This window comes from Mizuhopecten yessoensis, unplaced genomic scaffold, assembly GCF_002113885.1.
Source record: "Mizuhopecten yessoensis strain PY_sf001 unplaced genomic scaffold, ASM211388v2 scaffold9109, whole genome shotgun sequence".
NCBI lineage: Eukaryota > Metazoa > Mollusca > Bivalvia > Pectinida > Pectinidae > Mizuhopecten > Mizuhopecten yessoensis.
Genome location: NW_018407883.1, coordinates 266,450 through 282,993, shown reverse-complemented (window position 1 = coordinate 282,993; position 16,544 = coordinate 266,450). Strand labels below are relative to the sequence as shown.

Genomic DNA, 16,544 nt, shown 5'->3' with positions numbered 1-16,544 from the left:
AGCCTACCCGGAGTCCTATACGACACTAAATCAAACAATATGCCATCGTTGTTACATTATAGAATCATTTGTTGAAAAACGACATAGTGATATAATCAGTATCTACAAAATGTATCATGCTCCGATGATCATCTCGCTCTGATTCTCATGGTTAGTATGTTCGTGTGTTTGAAGACTGCAATTACAACACCGTCCTCTCGCTGATATTTCTTGATTCTTAAATTCAACGAACACCATACATATAGTTGTAGAGATGGACCTTTCAATTTCAATTGAGATATTTTATTTATTTTTTCAAAATATTGTTTTCTGGTTTTGAGATCTCCCCCATCTCTTCCGACTATCGTTTCTAAGGAAATGCCGACATTTTAGTTTGTCCTTGCTTGGTAACGAGTATGGGTCTCGCTAGGTATAAAAAGTACATTACCTGTCAAACCGATTATCATTCTACAACTGACCCTTTTGCGATACAATGCACCGCTAACCCTGATCGGCAACCGATATCAAACATCAAACGCAATCACCTAGAGACTTTGAAAAACTGCCAGGCTGGTTGGTACTTATGGCACATTCTCGAAAATTGTGTATCCTAAATAAAAGGTATCTTACTGAAAATACTTCTAAAATCTCATATATATCATCGGTCGTTCACGTGCATAAAGCTGCACCAACACACGAAAACTGTACGATGAACTCGTTAGTCTTCGTCGTTTAGGCAGGGATTATGCATTATATATTTTAATTGGTCGTATTTTGCTACTTTGTCCAATTTTCTTAGATAAATGCTATCTTTGATGTGTTCCATTTCAATTTTATTCAACTGATCTGATACAAACTGTCGGTAGAAAATCGCGAATGTGTAATATATTATATATAGTATAGTAGTGTCATTTTGCGCACATATTGAACATACCCAGCGAGACCCATACTCGTTACCAAGCAAGGACAAACAAAAATGTCGACACTTCCTTAGAAACGATAGTCGGCAGAAGAAGAGGAAGATCTCAAACCCGGAAAAAAACAACTTTTTTTTTCAAAGTCTCAATTGAAAACTTTATAACCTGCACTGCCATCTTTAAGTATAAGAAACTGAAATTTATTTTTTTACAAAATAGCCTCCATGGCAATCTGTTCGCTAATTGGTTGGAGAATTTCAGGGTAATGTCTAGCCAAAAATTACTAATTTTTGAAATCAGGAAATCCTCTCTCTCCCTTTCTCTCTCTCTGTCTCTTTGTCTCACTGTTTCTCTTGTTTACTTTTCCTAAATAAACACCATTTCAACAAATAAAATTGCAATAAAAACTGACAAAATCAATGACACACCTGAAAACAAATCATCACGATAAGTATTTGACAGAAAAAACCTTCCCGGCAACAATTGTAGATTGTATAAAGTTTTACAAAATTGTAGTTAATTTAACAAAACCTTCCCTCTTATAAAACAAATAGTATTATTAATGGGTTCAAAACAATACGCTAAAGTATTACAGAAACGCATGTATCATTATGAAATATATCCCTTATTCTTCAGCTGTGTATGTACGAAATCCTGATAAAATACATTCCCATCGTGATTTTCATCCATTTTTGCAATGTCTTTTTTCATTTTGTCGTCCACTTCAACTCCCATATCCCTGAATCCCTGTTCAATTTGATCCCGCCTAGCCTTTCCATCTTTGTTGTCGTCAAATCGCCCGAAAAGGTTTCGCATCATGCTTGTTCTGGAACACACAAATGCTAGCGTCATACTTGGTTAAATATGATAAATACTGTTTGTTTAGAGGAAGGAAATCTCAGGATTATTTGGCTATAATTTGCACAAGAAAACGTATTTGAAAAAAATGAATTCTGAAATTTCGTTATCATCATTTTGCATCTGCTTTTACGTGGAGTACTTACATTAAGCTTGCAATAATTATGCAACATTACTTACTTTTGCATCACTTCCGGATTATTTTTCATGGCGTCGTAATATTCGTCTAGTGTTATGACCGCGTTTTCGTCCTTGTTCACCGCCTTCACCAGTGCCTATTAAAGTACAAAATAGAAAATGTCGGTAGGACATGAAAGCCCCCTGCTGCCATTTGAAATTACTTTCAGTAAATGATAATGTTCTATATTTGTTTTTCATTTAATTGTACCAGCGATTATAATACTAATTATGTTTTGACTTGTTTAATAATATGCCATTAAACGACAACTCCTGCATTTATATAAAGTAATATTGTAATGGATATGTATGTTGTATACATATTACGTAATAGCTGTGTCACCATCTCCACAAACAACCACGTGTCTGCAGTCCATGTTAAATTGTATTCTCCTCCTTTTACTCTGGGGGTTTTCCCGGAAGAATTTACTCCATGGGTGTACAAACTAATATATACACAAGAGAACCCGGATGACGGGCAGTTATTCCGGAAGTGCTACTATATTTGGGTTACATCATATTTCATCTTTATTTCATTATATCACCAGTATTAGCCATATCCACAACATTGTCCCTGCAGGTAGGGCGTAAGAATTGTACCTGCTGCCCCCAATTGCATGATCGTAAGAGGCGACTAAATTTGGGACCTTATCTCTTCTCTCCTTTCTAAATAACTTTCTTCTTCCTAATGTCTCCCTTGACAATGCCTCACTTTTGGCCATTTGTTGAGCGTTCGCCCCTGTGAGGAAGGCTTTGGGTTCTGTCCCCTGGCCGAGACATACCAAAGTCTTTAAAAATGGTAGTTTCTACTCCTGCTTAACGCTCAGCAAATTAGGAGTGGGACGACTGGTTCGCCCGTTGTCAGTATAATGTGACCGGGTGGGGCGTCCTGCTGGGTGTCTTCGGCAGAATGTTTCAGTGAGGTAGCACTATAAAGTCGGCATCAGTTTCGCGCTATCACAAGGAGACAAACACGAACATATCGCAGCCTCCCAAAATACACACACATACACTACACGCATGCATCTTGCACCCAGGGGAGGCCGTCCTTAAATGACCTTAGCTGTTAATAGGACGTTAAACAAAATCAAACAAACAAACAAACAAACCACAACATTTATAAGCTTGACAACTCATTGCGAGGGTATCAAAATAATATGTAAACGTTTTTTGGTTTTTGTTTATCTGTTTTTATGCGTAGAGTACATTAGCACGAAAATCACACGTGATCATTTTATTTCGATGTCATATAAATCAAATTCATATAAGATGTATAGAGTTGAGTACCATTGCCAACACGGAAATTTCCACGCTTTCATTCGGTGTGAAGAATTACAAAAAAAGTAACACAGATACAGTTTTTTTTAACTATACCCTTATAACTGTTTGTTATTATTATTTATTGTCACTTGCCTATCACCACAAACGCTTCGGTTAAGACCATGTAATTTTCTGTAGAAGCCCTCAGTTACTATGAAATCAAATCTCGTTTAACAATACATGCCTAGAACAAATTCAGATTCGTAAGAAATGGCGTTGTAAATGGGAAAATGATTTAATAAAAGTAAAACAATGACTAAAGATGTGTACACACCTCTGCCTGTCCTTCTCCTCCATATCCAAGGAACATCAGGAGTTTCACGAACTGATCACGTGTCAACATCCCATTACTGGCCCTAGCCATGGCCATATACTCGGCCTTCAGGTAGCGATCAGTTATGGAGAGCGTACCTTTTCCGTCCACGTGCTGGAAATCGTTATCTTCTGTAGCTGTAGCTGTGTACACACCTTTCTTACTGAAATATAAAAGATAAACTTTAACAGTTTTGTGATATTTTTTCAATGTCACGCAGTTCAGCATCAAAGCAAAACTGTGAGGTATTGCCAAGAAAGGCGTTAGGAAACGAAAGGTTGATTGCGAGAAATTCGAAGATCCAAAATATTGCAATGGGTGCAGCAGATTTATTTTGGTTGCTTTTTTTCGGTACATTCAGTAGGTTACATTAGGTGTATTCTTTCCCCCAATCCTCGACCAGCAGGAGTGTCAATCTAGTGAATATTTATAATAGCCAGTAGAACATTTCATATCAATCGCTGGGTCAGCAAAACTATTTTGAAAATATGAGTATATTTTAACTTAAAAATAAGGGGTAGAAGTAACCTTAATTGCTTTTCTGAGATCAAAATATAATTTAAGGCTATATTTTCATTATTTAAACAAAAAACTATCAATTGTGCAAACATTCATACATTTCTGATAATACATTTGTAAGATATTGACTGAAGTTGTTCTACTTACGATCAAAATGATGCTGTTTTACCAATATCACTTATAACGTAAAATTCGTATGTTTGACCGACTTTTACAATTACAAATTATAATTGGGAAATACAGAATGCGAAAAATGAAATAAGATTCAGATAATAATCGAAAAAAATCTGCAGAATTCAATAAGTTGAATAAGAAGACCTTTTGGCAACCAAGTACTATACTAACCAAGGAACTGTAAACGAAATGTATCAAAATAAAAGATGAAAAACCTTGCGAAATGTTCAAATATTCATATATTTGTACTTGTTATAAATATATTTTTGTCAGCACAATTCTTGCCGATTTCGCCATGTTTCCCTGGAAATATTAATATATAATGTTGAAAATTTTCTTATGCTGTACAACCTGAAATAACTCGTAAGACGTAAAAAGAAAATAACGAAATGTGGATTCTTGACATTTGGGCTTGATAAAGCAAAATTCATTTTTGTAACATATCCAGCTAATCGTATTATGCAAGTCTTATAAATACAGAATATATCGGAAATTAAAATATCTATTCTGGTCAAATTGTATATGGTAAGCTTAGGTCTAGTTATTGCCAAAAAAAATAGATTGCCAGGTAGTAAAAAAAAAAAAAAAGGAGATCGATAATAAAATCAATGCAACAATATTAATTTTAAGGTTTTACCTACGTTTCGTAATTTTCCAGGGAGAAAGATTTAAGTCGACAGACTTCCCTTCGTCCATAGATTGTTATTCTCCGGGAAATAAGTAATTCCCTCGGGAGGATAGTCTATCATCATGGGTAATAAGTAGGCTCAAATTATAATTAACAATTAGGTTTTAATGTATTAATTTCAATAGAAATCAATTTATTTCCCTGGGAAAGGCAACCCCCTACTTAGACCCCCCACGCGCTAACATCCGGGCCAACAAGAGTGATTAATATAAGTTGAAATAACTTGTTTCATAATGGTTGAAAAATAAATAAAGTTTATATAAAGGCAACCCATTAACCTTGGAAATAAGTAGTTCCAAGCTTATTAAACAACAACACGAGAATATCGAAGCGTAAACAAAACCATGAATGGAACTCAAAATTGATAAAATCAGGGCACAGTATGAACAAAGGAAATAACTACATGGAGACCCTTGAAAAAGTATAAGGAGAATAAGTCCAGGTGTTGCGGAAGGGAAAGCATCTTCTGCTTCATTGATGACACCCGCCATGTAAATCTAAGTCGAATCAAAAGTGACATAACGTCCTCACATCGCAAACAAACTCGGGTAGCGAAATGCGCATAAGCAGGATATGCAAACATCGTAGGTAGGGAAAACAGGGATGTTGCTATCAAGAAATTGAAAGTTCGTGCTCAGAAAGTCGACATTGTTCCGCTTATCATACAGTTAAGTAGAGAGTTGTGCATGTTGTCATGCAGTAAGAAAGATGAAGGAAAGCGACAGAAATGGAAGAGTCTACGGTGTCCTTGATTTCAAATTCTGGAGGGTATATACGATCGAAGTGGTCAATGATTGTTTTGTTATTAAAAAAAGGCACATCGTCGATAAATCTGAATGTGAAGTTGAAGACTTGGGAAGGTTTTTGTTATCAGTTCTGATAAGCTCGACTTAACGTTTAGCCTCATATGAAAACAGAAACAAATCGGCCAAAACATGGTCATAGTATTTACCCTTAAGATTGACTACAGTCTGCTGAACATATTGTCTACCAGGAACTCATTCATTCTCACAAAATCGTCTTCAGTATATTTTGTATTTACCTTTATTGTTTTTATACTCTCGCACACCTATGAGCAGGCGTTAAATAAAGCGTAGCCGAATCAAATTGTCTGCATTACCGTTATTTCGTACAGGTATACCGACTAAACTTATAAAGCGTACACAAATTAAGGTGAGCTTATATTGCTGGGAATCTGACATCTGACAGGAGGCTCTTTTCCACGGTCAATTTTCAACAAGACACACGTGGAAAAATAACCGCTGAAGTGGTCAATTGTCAGCGGGACCCTGACACTGGTTTCATTTTCCACGGGAGTCCATGTTCACCGTTTCTTCACCATTATAACGAAAATTACTCTGGAATGAAATGATGGAAGGGAGACAACCACAGCGGGAATAGAGAAAAACCATACCACACACCAAGTATTGCCGAATTCTAAAGCTGCTTTACTTTAACGCTCAATCGTTTGCAATATCTGACACTAGCTCAGAAAGATCGATCAGCATCAAGTTCGTTGTGGTATTCTTAAAATATAAACCAACCAGATACTATAGACCTTAATGTATAACCGTCACACATGTCACAAAATGAACGGGACGCGAAAGCTGTCTATGAAACCTAGATTATACTTACTCTCACATCGAAACATACTGGCATAAGTATTGTTATCTACTGAAACAGTGTCGAACAATGTATAATTACGCCGGTCGAACCCTGTTAACTATTTTTGATTTACAGACATGACGCATGTTACTTTGACACATACAAGGTAGAAACCTTCCCAGATAGCCAGCAGAGCTGTTTAAGAGCTATTCTAAGTCCAAATTGAACCACATGCCTTTAAAAAGTAAAACAAACAATAGGCTATTGTGGAAATAAGTTTCTCTCACTATTTAAAAACAAATTAACTAAGTGAAGTGAGATAAACTAGCTTCTTACACCAAACGTTCATCGTACTGTTTACAATATCATACGTGAATAATTTTGGAATTTCATTACATGTATACTATAAATATGGTAAAAAACTTCAGAGAGAGAGGGGCGGGGGCACAATAGTCGCTTCTTGTGATCTTGCAGGCCTATCTTCCCCTGCACGGGGTTCTGCCTTGAAGAATTAAAAGCATCGTGGACCGGTACTGAACACTATCATTCGTCGTGCAGAATAGTCAATATCTTGCCACCAATATGACTTTAACACTGAAACTGGAGACACAGTCAACAGGTGTAGGTTGCTGTCTGGCCGGCAGATATTAGCTGTAAACATAATGTAAACATTAGGTGTCTCTGTAGGTATCAGATACCGCGCTATCTACAAAATATCACTACAATGTATATATATATTAATATTTCTGCCAATAGCTATCATAATCACCAAGAGATAAACAGCTGTCGTTATTATTGTGAAAACGATAAAGATCCAGTTTTTATTGGTAGTTGTAATATCAAAAAGGCAAATTTTACAAACTTTATTTATTTTACAACAATTATGAAACAAGTTACCCGGAAAAAAAACACGTGGTCGGGCAGGTGACCCCATACCTGATCACGTCCAATCGAGGAATCGAACCCTGACCGACTTGGTGAAGGGCAAGTGCGCTATCCACTGCACCACTCGGCCACCCAAAGACACCAAAAGGCATATTATGTTGTTAGTATACAAACCTGTACGGTTCTAGAATAAAACGACTATTACCGTATAAAGAAAACCTCCAACAGCGAAATATAATGAAGCATATATATCTTGCATATCTGTGTTCCTTTATTTCCCAGAGATATATACCTCAAACTATGTTATGTATGCATTTCTTTGAATGAATCAACTGTTTTCCATCTTCAACCATGTAAGTGGAGACAAAATGTCAAGTTCCAAAGACGGAACATTTCAAAGTTGTTAAAAAGGAAAGTTGTTATTCCCTACCCGTTATCATTATAATCTAACCATATTGAGTATGGTGTTGGGTGTTGTCGGCATGATGATTCAGTGAGGTAGGACTCTTAAGTTGGCATCAAACCAGTGCTATCAGGTAGAGGCACATACATCAACTTGCTGCCTTAAACTCGCACGCTTACCTTACACAAACTGAATCCAGTGCGGCTTCGTAAAAGGAAAATGCCTGTTTTTCCTTTATGATATAATAATCTTTATTTAACGTCGTGTACAATATTGTCAACAACAAACAGAAGCCCTGTAGAGCGTTTATTACGACGCTGCTAAGGGAACAGATGTTGTTTTCGTGGTGGAAGAAAACCCACAGGGGAAACCACCGTGTCATCGGAGGGATAACAACTAACCCTATCATACATCAATCTCTTTTTCCGCCACTGCTGGGGTTGAACCGAAATTCTTGGGAGAGCGAGTGGTCTGAAGCTCACGCCTTGATTGCACACAGTAGTACAACGACTGTGCGCCTTACAGTATACCGATCACGGCTTCTGAGGCACCCGAAACTGTATCATACACTGCATGTGATGAGGGCTCATACAGTATATACAATTTACTCTGAGTCTTATGCATAGGACACAGAAAAGACCAGAACAGATCTGATACTTGGAATCTATATTCTTTTCGGTTGCGACTTTTTAGACATCAGCCTTCTTATGAACTTAGCTGTTTCGATGACCTGAGCTGTACCCCTGTGAATCAAAATATATTTCGTTCATAAACCAACTATTTTTCAGCCGTTGTTTACTTTAGTTATCTACAAGAGCAGATTAAAATGTTTGATTTGTATAAACCACCTCCCTCCACATTACTACCCATCCTCCCGGGACTGCAGATAACATCTCCGCATATAACGAAAACTCGAATTACAAATATTATTTAACAAATGTATGTAAAATTTGTGTAGATATGGCAGGAAATTTTAACGTTTAGAATTTCATATTTTTTTTTATCTTTTTAATTGTATACAGCTGTTTAATGAAATTTGCCTGTAGAATCTATACATATCTCCATGGTAACGAGTATACGTAATGTTGTTACAAATGGAGTTATTGGTATACTTATCGACTATACGGTCCATCAACACGGGAGGGGTCATTAGGTCAAGTAAATGGTTGCTAAAACATGCTAAAGGAAATAAAACCAGAGAAACAAGAAAAAAGAAAAACAAATTTAAACTTGAAAAGTAAATGTGGCCGTGTAACAGGTTTAAGTAAGGTAAAAATTGTAGAGATACTTGCTGTTTCGAAAAGAGGTTTGTTATATTAATTTAAATATGTTCTCGTGCTGGCTAAGGTCAATGCGACCTAACAACAAGTGGTTTACTGTAAGTGATTCGTGACGTGCTATGTAGTGCGGTGTTACACGGGAGGGGTCTGTAAACTAGATGATAGACTGGTGGACATTTTGTTGTAGACATAGTTTGGAATACCTTTACATATTGTATATATCTATTTATAGACAGGAGGTCTTCATAGAAATGTGTTGGTTACGGAAGGTTTGACGTCGTATCCTCTGACTACACTCTTATCATAACCTTGCTATTACCCACTGCATGATTTGTACGAGGCGATTGAATGTGGAAACCTCCTGTATGTATAATTAGAAATTTGCTCTTGTGTCCTCTACTCGAGGTTAAACTTCACTTAGATTTTTCTCCGCTATCAGACTAACAACCCGAGAGTTCCAGGAATTTCTAATAGAACATGACCATTTATGAATTGTCTGCAGTAGTCTGCTATCATCGCAATTCTTTATGCGTAAATATAATCTAAAAACTTCAGTTAATTGGTTAACTTCACATGAATTCCAACCCATATCTCCTCGAAGGGCTACATTACTTGCATTTCTAGCAGCACCCAGAAAATACCTGAATGCTTTATTTTCAACCATAGCAACTTCTCCATATTTATTCAGACCCCAGATTCCAGTACCATAAAGTAGCACTGGTTCTTCTAGGGATACATACAGCTTACAATAAACTTCGTAACGCATTTCTCCAGCATATACATAATTGGAATAAAGAGCATACAATGCGCTACTGGCAGATTTACACAATTTTTGTACAGTAAAATGTAAATTTAAGTGTTCATATAACCATAAAACAAGGTTTATTCTAGATTTTTCTATAGGTATAACACCACATGTAAAATAAAATTTCTTAGAGGTACAGATGGTCGCGAAAATGCACAACATTTGTTTTTTCTTGATTTATGCCTAAATTCCCCTTTTTACACCAACTATCAAGCTTGTCTAACATATGTTGCATCGACTCATCTGGCGCGATAAATACTATATCATCTGCGTACAGAAGTATGGATACCTGGGCATCATCGACCTTGACACCTTTACCTAGTGATTTAATTTCAGGCCAGATCATTTATATATAATGAAAAAATTGTCGGGGAGACTTTACATCCCTGTTTCAAACCTTGTTATACCTCAAATGCCTCTGTACGTTTATGTTTAATCTTTACCCTTGATTGGATATCATGGAACAAGGATGTTATGGCTTGTAAGTATTTGCCATGGATACCAAAATGTTGCATTTTAATCCATAAAAAATCACGTCTAACACAATCAAATGCCTTTTTCATATCGACAAAGCAGGCAAAAGTTGATTATTTCCTAATTTTTCTGTTGTTTAAAATAGAATATAAAATGTACTGATGATCAAGACAACTTCTATTTTTTCTAAAACCATTCTGTTATTCAACTAGCAGATTATTTGTTTCTAACCATTTGGGTAAACGCTGGTTTAGAATATCAGCATAGATTTTGCATGGGACAGATATCAAAGAAATATCTCTGTAACAGATATCTGGAACAGTCCAACGTCACCAAAATGTTTGATTCTAACGGTTGTTTCGTTCTAATCGTGTCGGGAGGAAAAGCTTTAAAATGACGCTGGTCGAGCTAGGGACACAATTTCACCTGATAATATGAATACTTACAGAGGAATTGCAGTGGAAATATATGACCTTCGCTATACCCCACCACAACCAATCGTTATCACCCACTAGTGAAACTATCAAAGAATTATAATGATCTAGTGTCAAGATAGCTGTTATAGCGCCAAAATAGTGACAGTGTAACTGTTTTCACCTAAGTGGCAGCGATTTGAGTTCCACATATTTATCTTTTGCCACGAGTAGCGTTAAGAAATGTAAATGACTGATAATTATCTTTGTCTGTGTAGTTATCATGAGCGTGTGATCTATATATAATTACTGAAATTCTTCGGACTTCGCTAGTGATATGTCCCATTAGCAAACGAGTATATTTTACAATAGTGATAATATCGTGCTCTTTGAGGGTACAGTCGAGAACCGACCTACACCACACCTTAATATAGAGAACTTACGATCCTTTTTGTAACACTTTATTTTCTAAATAATGGCGTCAGTCATGTGATGTTAAACAATCCCATGTAGTCAGGTACAGAAATGCACAAACCATCCATAGTAGCACGCGATTGTCAAGCGTTTCCGAACTTGACTTAAGGGGTGTCAAGGTTGGATGTCAAGTGTCGTTGTTATACATTACTTCCGGTCTGTGTTGTTTATACGACACGTACACATGATCGTGTTACATCCCCTTTGTCTAAATATTTCTATAATAGATCACATGAGCAGACAGGCACATGACATTCACGTGTTAACACCTCCACATGGACATTGCCCAACAAGACACGAGTATATGCATCACATGATCTATATGTACACTGTATACAAATGTTAAAAATAAAACTTAATACTTCTCTGTTCATTATCTTAAAGGAAAACTAGACCAATCAACAAACGATAGACGAGAGAGGCAAACTGTTAATGATCGTCTGGTCTCCCTCCTACCACGACAATACTTGTATCAACAGAGTAATTGGTTTGGCGTTTTACGTTCTCGCAACATCTCAGGTCATGTAAAGACAGTGCAAACATATGACAGGGTCACTCAGGGTCCATTTTACAGTGTCATCTTACTGGAATGTCATAAACTGGACACAGTAGCATGGCACTCTAAACGGCCATATTATACTGACATAGGTTTACCAGTTCTTACAAACACACAATTAATGCAGAACGTCGAGCAGAGAGCGGTGTTGTTTTTTTTATAGGGTTTGATGTGTGTGTATCGTTTGAGTTTCTTGTTAATGCTTTAAGCCCGAAATAACCCCGAATGACATTGTGTCGTTGGGCCGCTTTAACAAATCCTGAGACCAGAACCGTACCGCACTTGGCAGAGCTCTCAACACTAACATCAACTGTGATCAAGGCATTGCCAAGTACAATTCACGGTGCTCTGATTGATTGGTTTGATGTCTTTGGGTTAACACCCGTCATGTCGCGCATCTGATGCCGAAGGTTTACACCCGTCATGACGCGCATCTGATGCCGAAGGTTTACACCCGTCTGATGCCGACTGCATAGTGCTACCTCATTGCAATACTATGCTCAAATCTGCTGCCCCCATTGCAACGTTTGAGAACTCTATATTTGTTCTACTTCTTTAAACTAGGGAGTAGATAGGGCTCCTAACGAATTAGAAACAGACAATGAATCAATCTGGGCAGACATCTCCATGACAAATTCACACAACCTCACCATAGGAGCAAACTATAGACCACCATCAGATAAAGGACACTCACTAGAACAACTAGAAATCTCTATGAACAGGCTAGGTCACAACAACAACACAATAACATACGTAAGTGGAGATTTCAACTTACCACACATAGACTGGCAAAACAACACAACCATACCAGGCAAACAAGAACAAAAACTCCACCAGCACCTTCTGGACATCATAGACAACAACTCCCTCACACAAATAACGACAAAGCCCACCAGAAGAAACCACATACTCGACCTGACACTTACAAACAGACCATCAATCATTAACAAGACTGAAACCACACCACCTATAGGTAAATCTGACCACGACATAATCTACACTGAAATTGACGTTCGACTGAAAAGAATAAGAAGAGAACCTAGAAACATATACCTCTACAACAAAGCTGACTGGAACAACATAAGAAACGACCTCACACTTCTAAACACAAAACTAAACGAACAACCTAACCAAACTGCAGACAATCTTTGGAACATGTTCAAAACAACACTTGCTAATTCAGTCACCAAAAATATCCCTCAAAAACACATCACATACAAATCCAAACTCCCTTGGATAACACATTCTCTCCTTCGACTCATGAGAAAACAATTACACATGAAAAGCAAAACAAAACATGAACTTATACAGAAATATAAATCAGCAAAATCAGAACTACAAAAACAAACACGCAATGCTTACCTTAACTACATAGAAAAAATGATAAAAGACCTACCAATAGACGAACCCAGCACACCCTCGCCTAGCAAAAAATTCAATTGCAAAAAACTATTCTCCTACATAAAAACCACAAGAAAAGAAAACACTGATATAACCGCATTAAGAAAAAACGGACAATTAATAAATGACACCACATGCAAGGCACACATACTAAACGAACAATTTGAATCTGCATTCACCACAGAACAGGACTGCCCCATACCAGACAAAGGACCTTCTCCACAACCTCTCATGCCAGGTTTACACATTACAGAACAAGGCATCTACAAACTAATCAATAAAATCAACCCACATAAAGCACCAGGACCTGACAATATTCACGGCAGAATCCTCAAAGAATTAAGTGACATCACAGCACCCATTCTCACAAAAATCTTCCCCCGCTCACTCACTACAGAAACACTACCATCAGATTGGAAACACGCAAACGTCAACCCAGTATACAAAAAAGGAGACAAGTACAATCCGACAAATTACAGACCAATTTCACTTACCTGCAGCACATGTAAACTTATGGAACACATCATAACAAGCGCCACAATGACACACCTGGAGAACAATAACATATTATATGACCTACAACACGGCTTTAGATCCTCCAGATCCTGCGAAACCCAGCTCACCACATTCATACACGACCTCGCATCAAACAACAACATCAACAAACAGACAGACATCATCATTATGGACTTTGCCAAAGCTTTCGACAAAGTCCCACACAAACGACTACAATACAAACTCAAATACTACGGGATAACAGGCAACACACACGCATGGATTACAGACTTTCTTTCATTTCGCACCCAAACAGTAGTACTCGAGGGCAAACAATCAGACAAAATACAACTAACCTCTGGGGTCCCTCAAGGAACCTGTTTGGGCCCCATCCTCTTCCTCATCTACATAAATGACTTCCACGAATACATGAAATACAGCACACTTAGACTATTTGCAGATGACAGCATAATATACAAGACAATAAACAACAAAGAAGACACATTAAAACTACAACACGACCTCGATGCAGCAGGACAGTGGAAGACAGACTGGCTAATGCAATTTCACCCCGACAAATGTAACATACTTAACATTACACCGAAACGCAACAAAATACACCATGATTACAAACTCCACAACCACACATTACCCAAAGTAGAAACAAGCAAATACTTAGAACTAACACTAAAAAACAACCTACGATGGGACAAACACATAAACAATATCACAGCCAATGCCAATAGGTCCCTAGGTTTTCTCAAACGCAACCTTAAAATAAACTCACCAAATATAAAAGAACATGCATACAAAGCACTAGTAAGGCCTAAACTTGAATACTCCTCTTCCATTTGGGATCCACACAACACAAACCAAATTAAACAAATAGAAAAAACACAACGAAGAGCAGCACGCTACGTACAAAACAGATACCACAACACTAGTTCCGGAACACACATGATCCACACACTTCAATGGCCAACACTACAAACACGACGCTTATACACTAGAATTATCCTTTTTTACAAAATTATACACAGAATCGTAGCTTTAAGCCCAACACATATACTCATACCTGTAGACCCCCGCACAAGACAGGTACACCCGTACGCATACGAACACATATCTGCTACAAAGGACACCTACAAATACTCATTCTTCCCACACACAGCAACACAATGGAATCTCCTTCCCTTAGCAGCAGTCCAATGCACAACACTAGAGGACTTCAAGGCACTCTTACCCTACACAGCCCTTGAAGCCCTCATCACACACTAGTATATACACCAGATTTTAACTTTTTTATCTATAACTTGCACAAAAAAAAATCACAAAAAAAACCCAAAAAAACCCACCCCTAATCACTATAAATAACCCCCTTCACGCCTCTACAATAGGACCCCCCGATGGCATAATCATCAAACTGATGGAGCCCTCGTATCAAGAAGAAGAAGAAGAAGAAGAAGAACGCAGCGCGTATCCGACATCAAGTGTTAGCCGGCCGCATCCTACATCCGGTGTTAGCAGCCCGTATCCTACATCCGGTGTTAACAGCCCGTATCCTACATCCGGTAGATATTTAGCTGCCTCTCTCTGATTAATAATAGACGCGTCCACAATCTGATTAAAATCATATGTTACATGGCTTCGTTTACTTCGTAGTAACAGATGATTTTAATCAGATTGACGCGTTCACAGAGAGGCCGTTGTTTTTTACCTTCATTACACGTGCTTACAGTTTACGCAATGAAAAAATCAATCTTACCTTTATGCTTGTGACCAGTCATTCACTGGCAAACACTGCTTGATCGAATGCGTCGATTGTTAGCAAATATTTGGTAAATTCTATAGTGTAAAAACTGTGAAAAAAGTTGTTAAATTCAAATTCTGTGCCATTAATATATGAGTATTTATTCTCGTTCGACCCCGACAGAAACATATGATACATGGTGTACAACCAGTTCGTTCGCTATCAATACACACTATAGTTATTTACTTCTTTTCAACATTTTCAACTTTTAGTTTAAGTTGATGCATTATTAGTGTTGTTTGGTCCTTAACAAAACCGCTAGCGCCTTGCTTGACAATACCTCATATTTGGCCTGAGTGTTTAACGTTCACCTAAGTGGAGAAGCTAGCTAATAGGTTCAATACCCAGATCGGAATATATTACCAAAGAAAAATGGGAGTTGTTATTATCTGTAAAACGCTCGGCAATTACGGTAATCACAACCACTAGTTAACCCGATTGCCTAATCGATTGTATTGTAGCCTCAGCTTACACAATACCACCGAACTACAACAAAGTAATGGTATTATCAGCGATATTGTGACAATAGCTAACACAACGTCACAAAAATAAAGCCTCCTGGAAAACAAAACCTACATACCGACTTCTGAATGACTCAGCGATTAACAACGTAAAAATGCAAATGAATTGTAACAGATACAGTCGCTGAAATAACTCGAGTGTAAGCCGTTTGTCAATAATTCTACATCTCTGTAATACTACGTTATAACAACTCACCAGCAACAGTCGCCCATGTCTGCTGTCTAACAGTAGAGAAGTTCAGTGGTGTGAAACAGCTGTGGATATAGCCGTGTATATCCCGATCTACACTTCAACGACTGTCATTATCCAATAGGTTTCCACAATTAGTAAAGGCGAGTTTATGTACCAGGCTTTTCAATAGATGGTTTTCAAGTGAGCAATTAATTTGAGGTCAAAGGTCATATATTTCCTCTACAAAGCATTGTTCAAAAAGATTAAAAGAACAAAACTGTCACTCGATATAGACCGTGCCCCCC

General features: G+C 37.5%; 1 protein-coding gene across 3 annotated transcripts in view; it reads right to left on the bottom strand.

The window, feature by feature from the left end:
- Positions 1-361: 361 nt before the first annotated feature.
- Positions 362-16,544, bottom strand: part of LOC110457337 (calcium-dependent protein kinase 12-like) — a 23,079-nt gene continuing 6,896 nt past the window's right edge. For 2 of the 3 annotated variants that reach the window (XM_021508562.1, XM_021508561.1), the window contains exons 2-4: positions 3,526-3,727; positions 1,935-2,029; positions 362-1,722 (exon numbers count right to left, since the gene is read on the bottom strand). In XM_021508562.1, the coding sequence (XP_021364237.1) occupies positions 1,506-1,722; positions 1,935-2,029; positions 3,526-3,727 (514 nt within the window). In that variant the 3' untranslated portion in view covers positions 362-1,505. Of the gene's footprint in view, positions 1,723-1,934; positions 2,030-3,525; positions 3,728-16,263; positions 16,532-16,544 lie in introns of those variants that run through there. The other variant, XM_021508560.1, reaches the window with a different exon arrangement.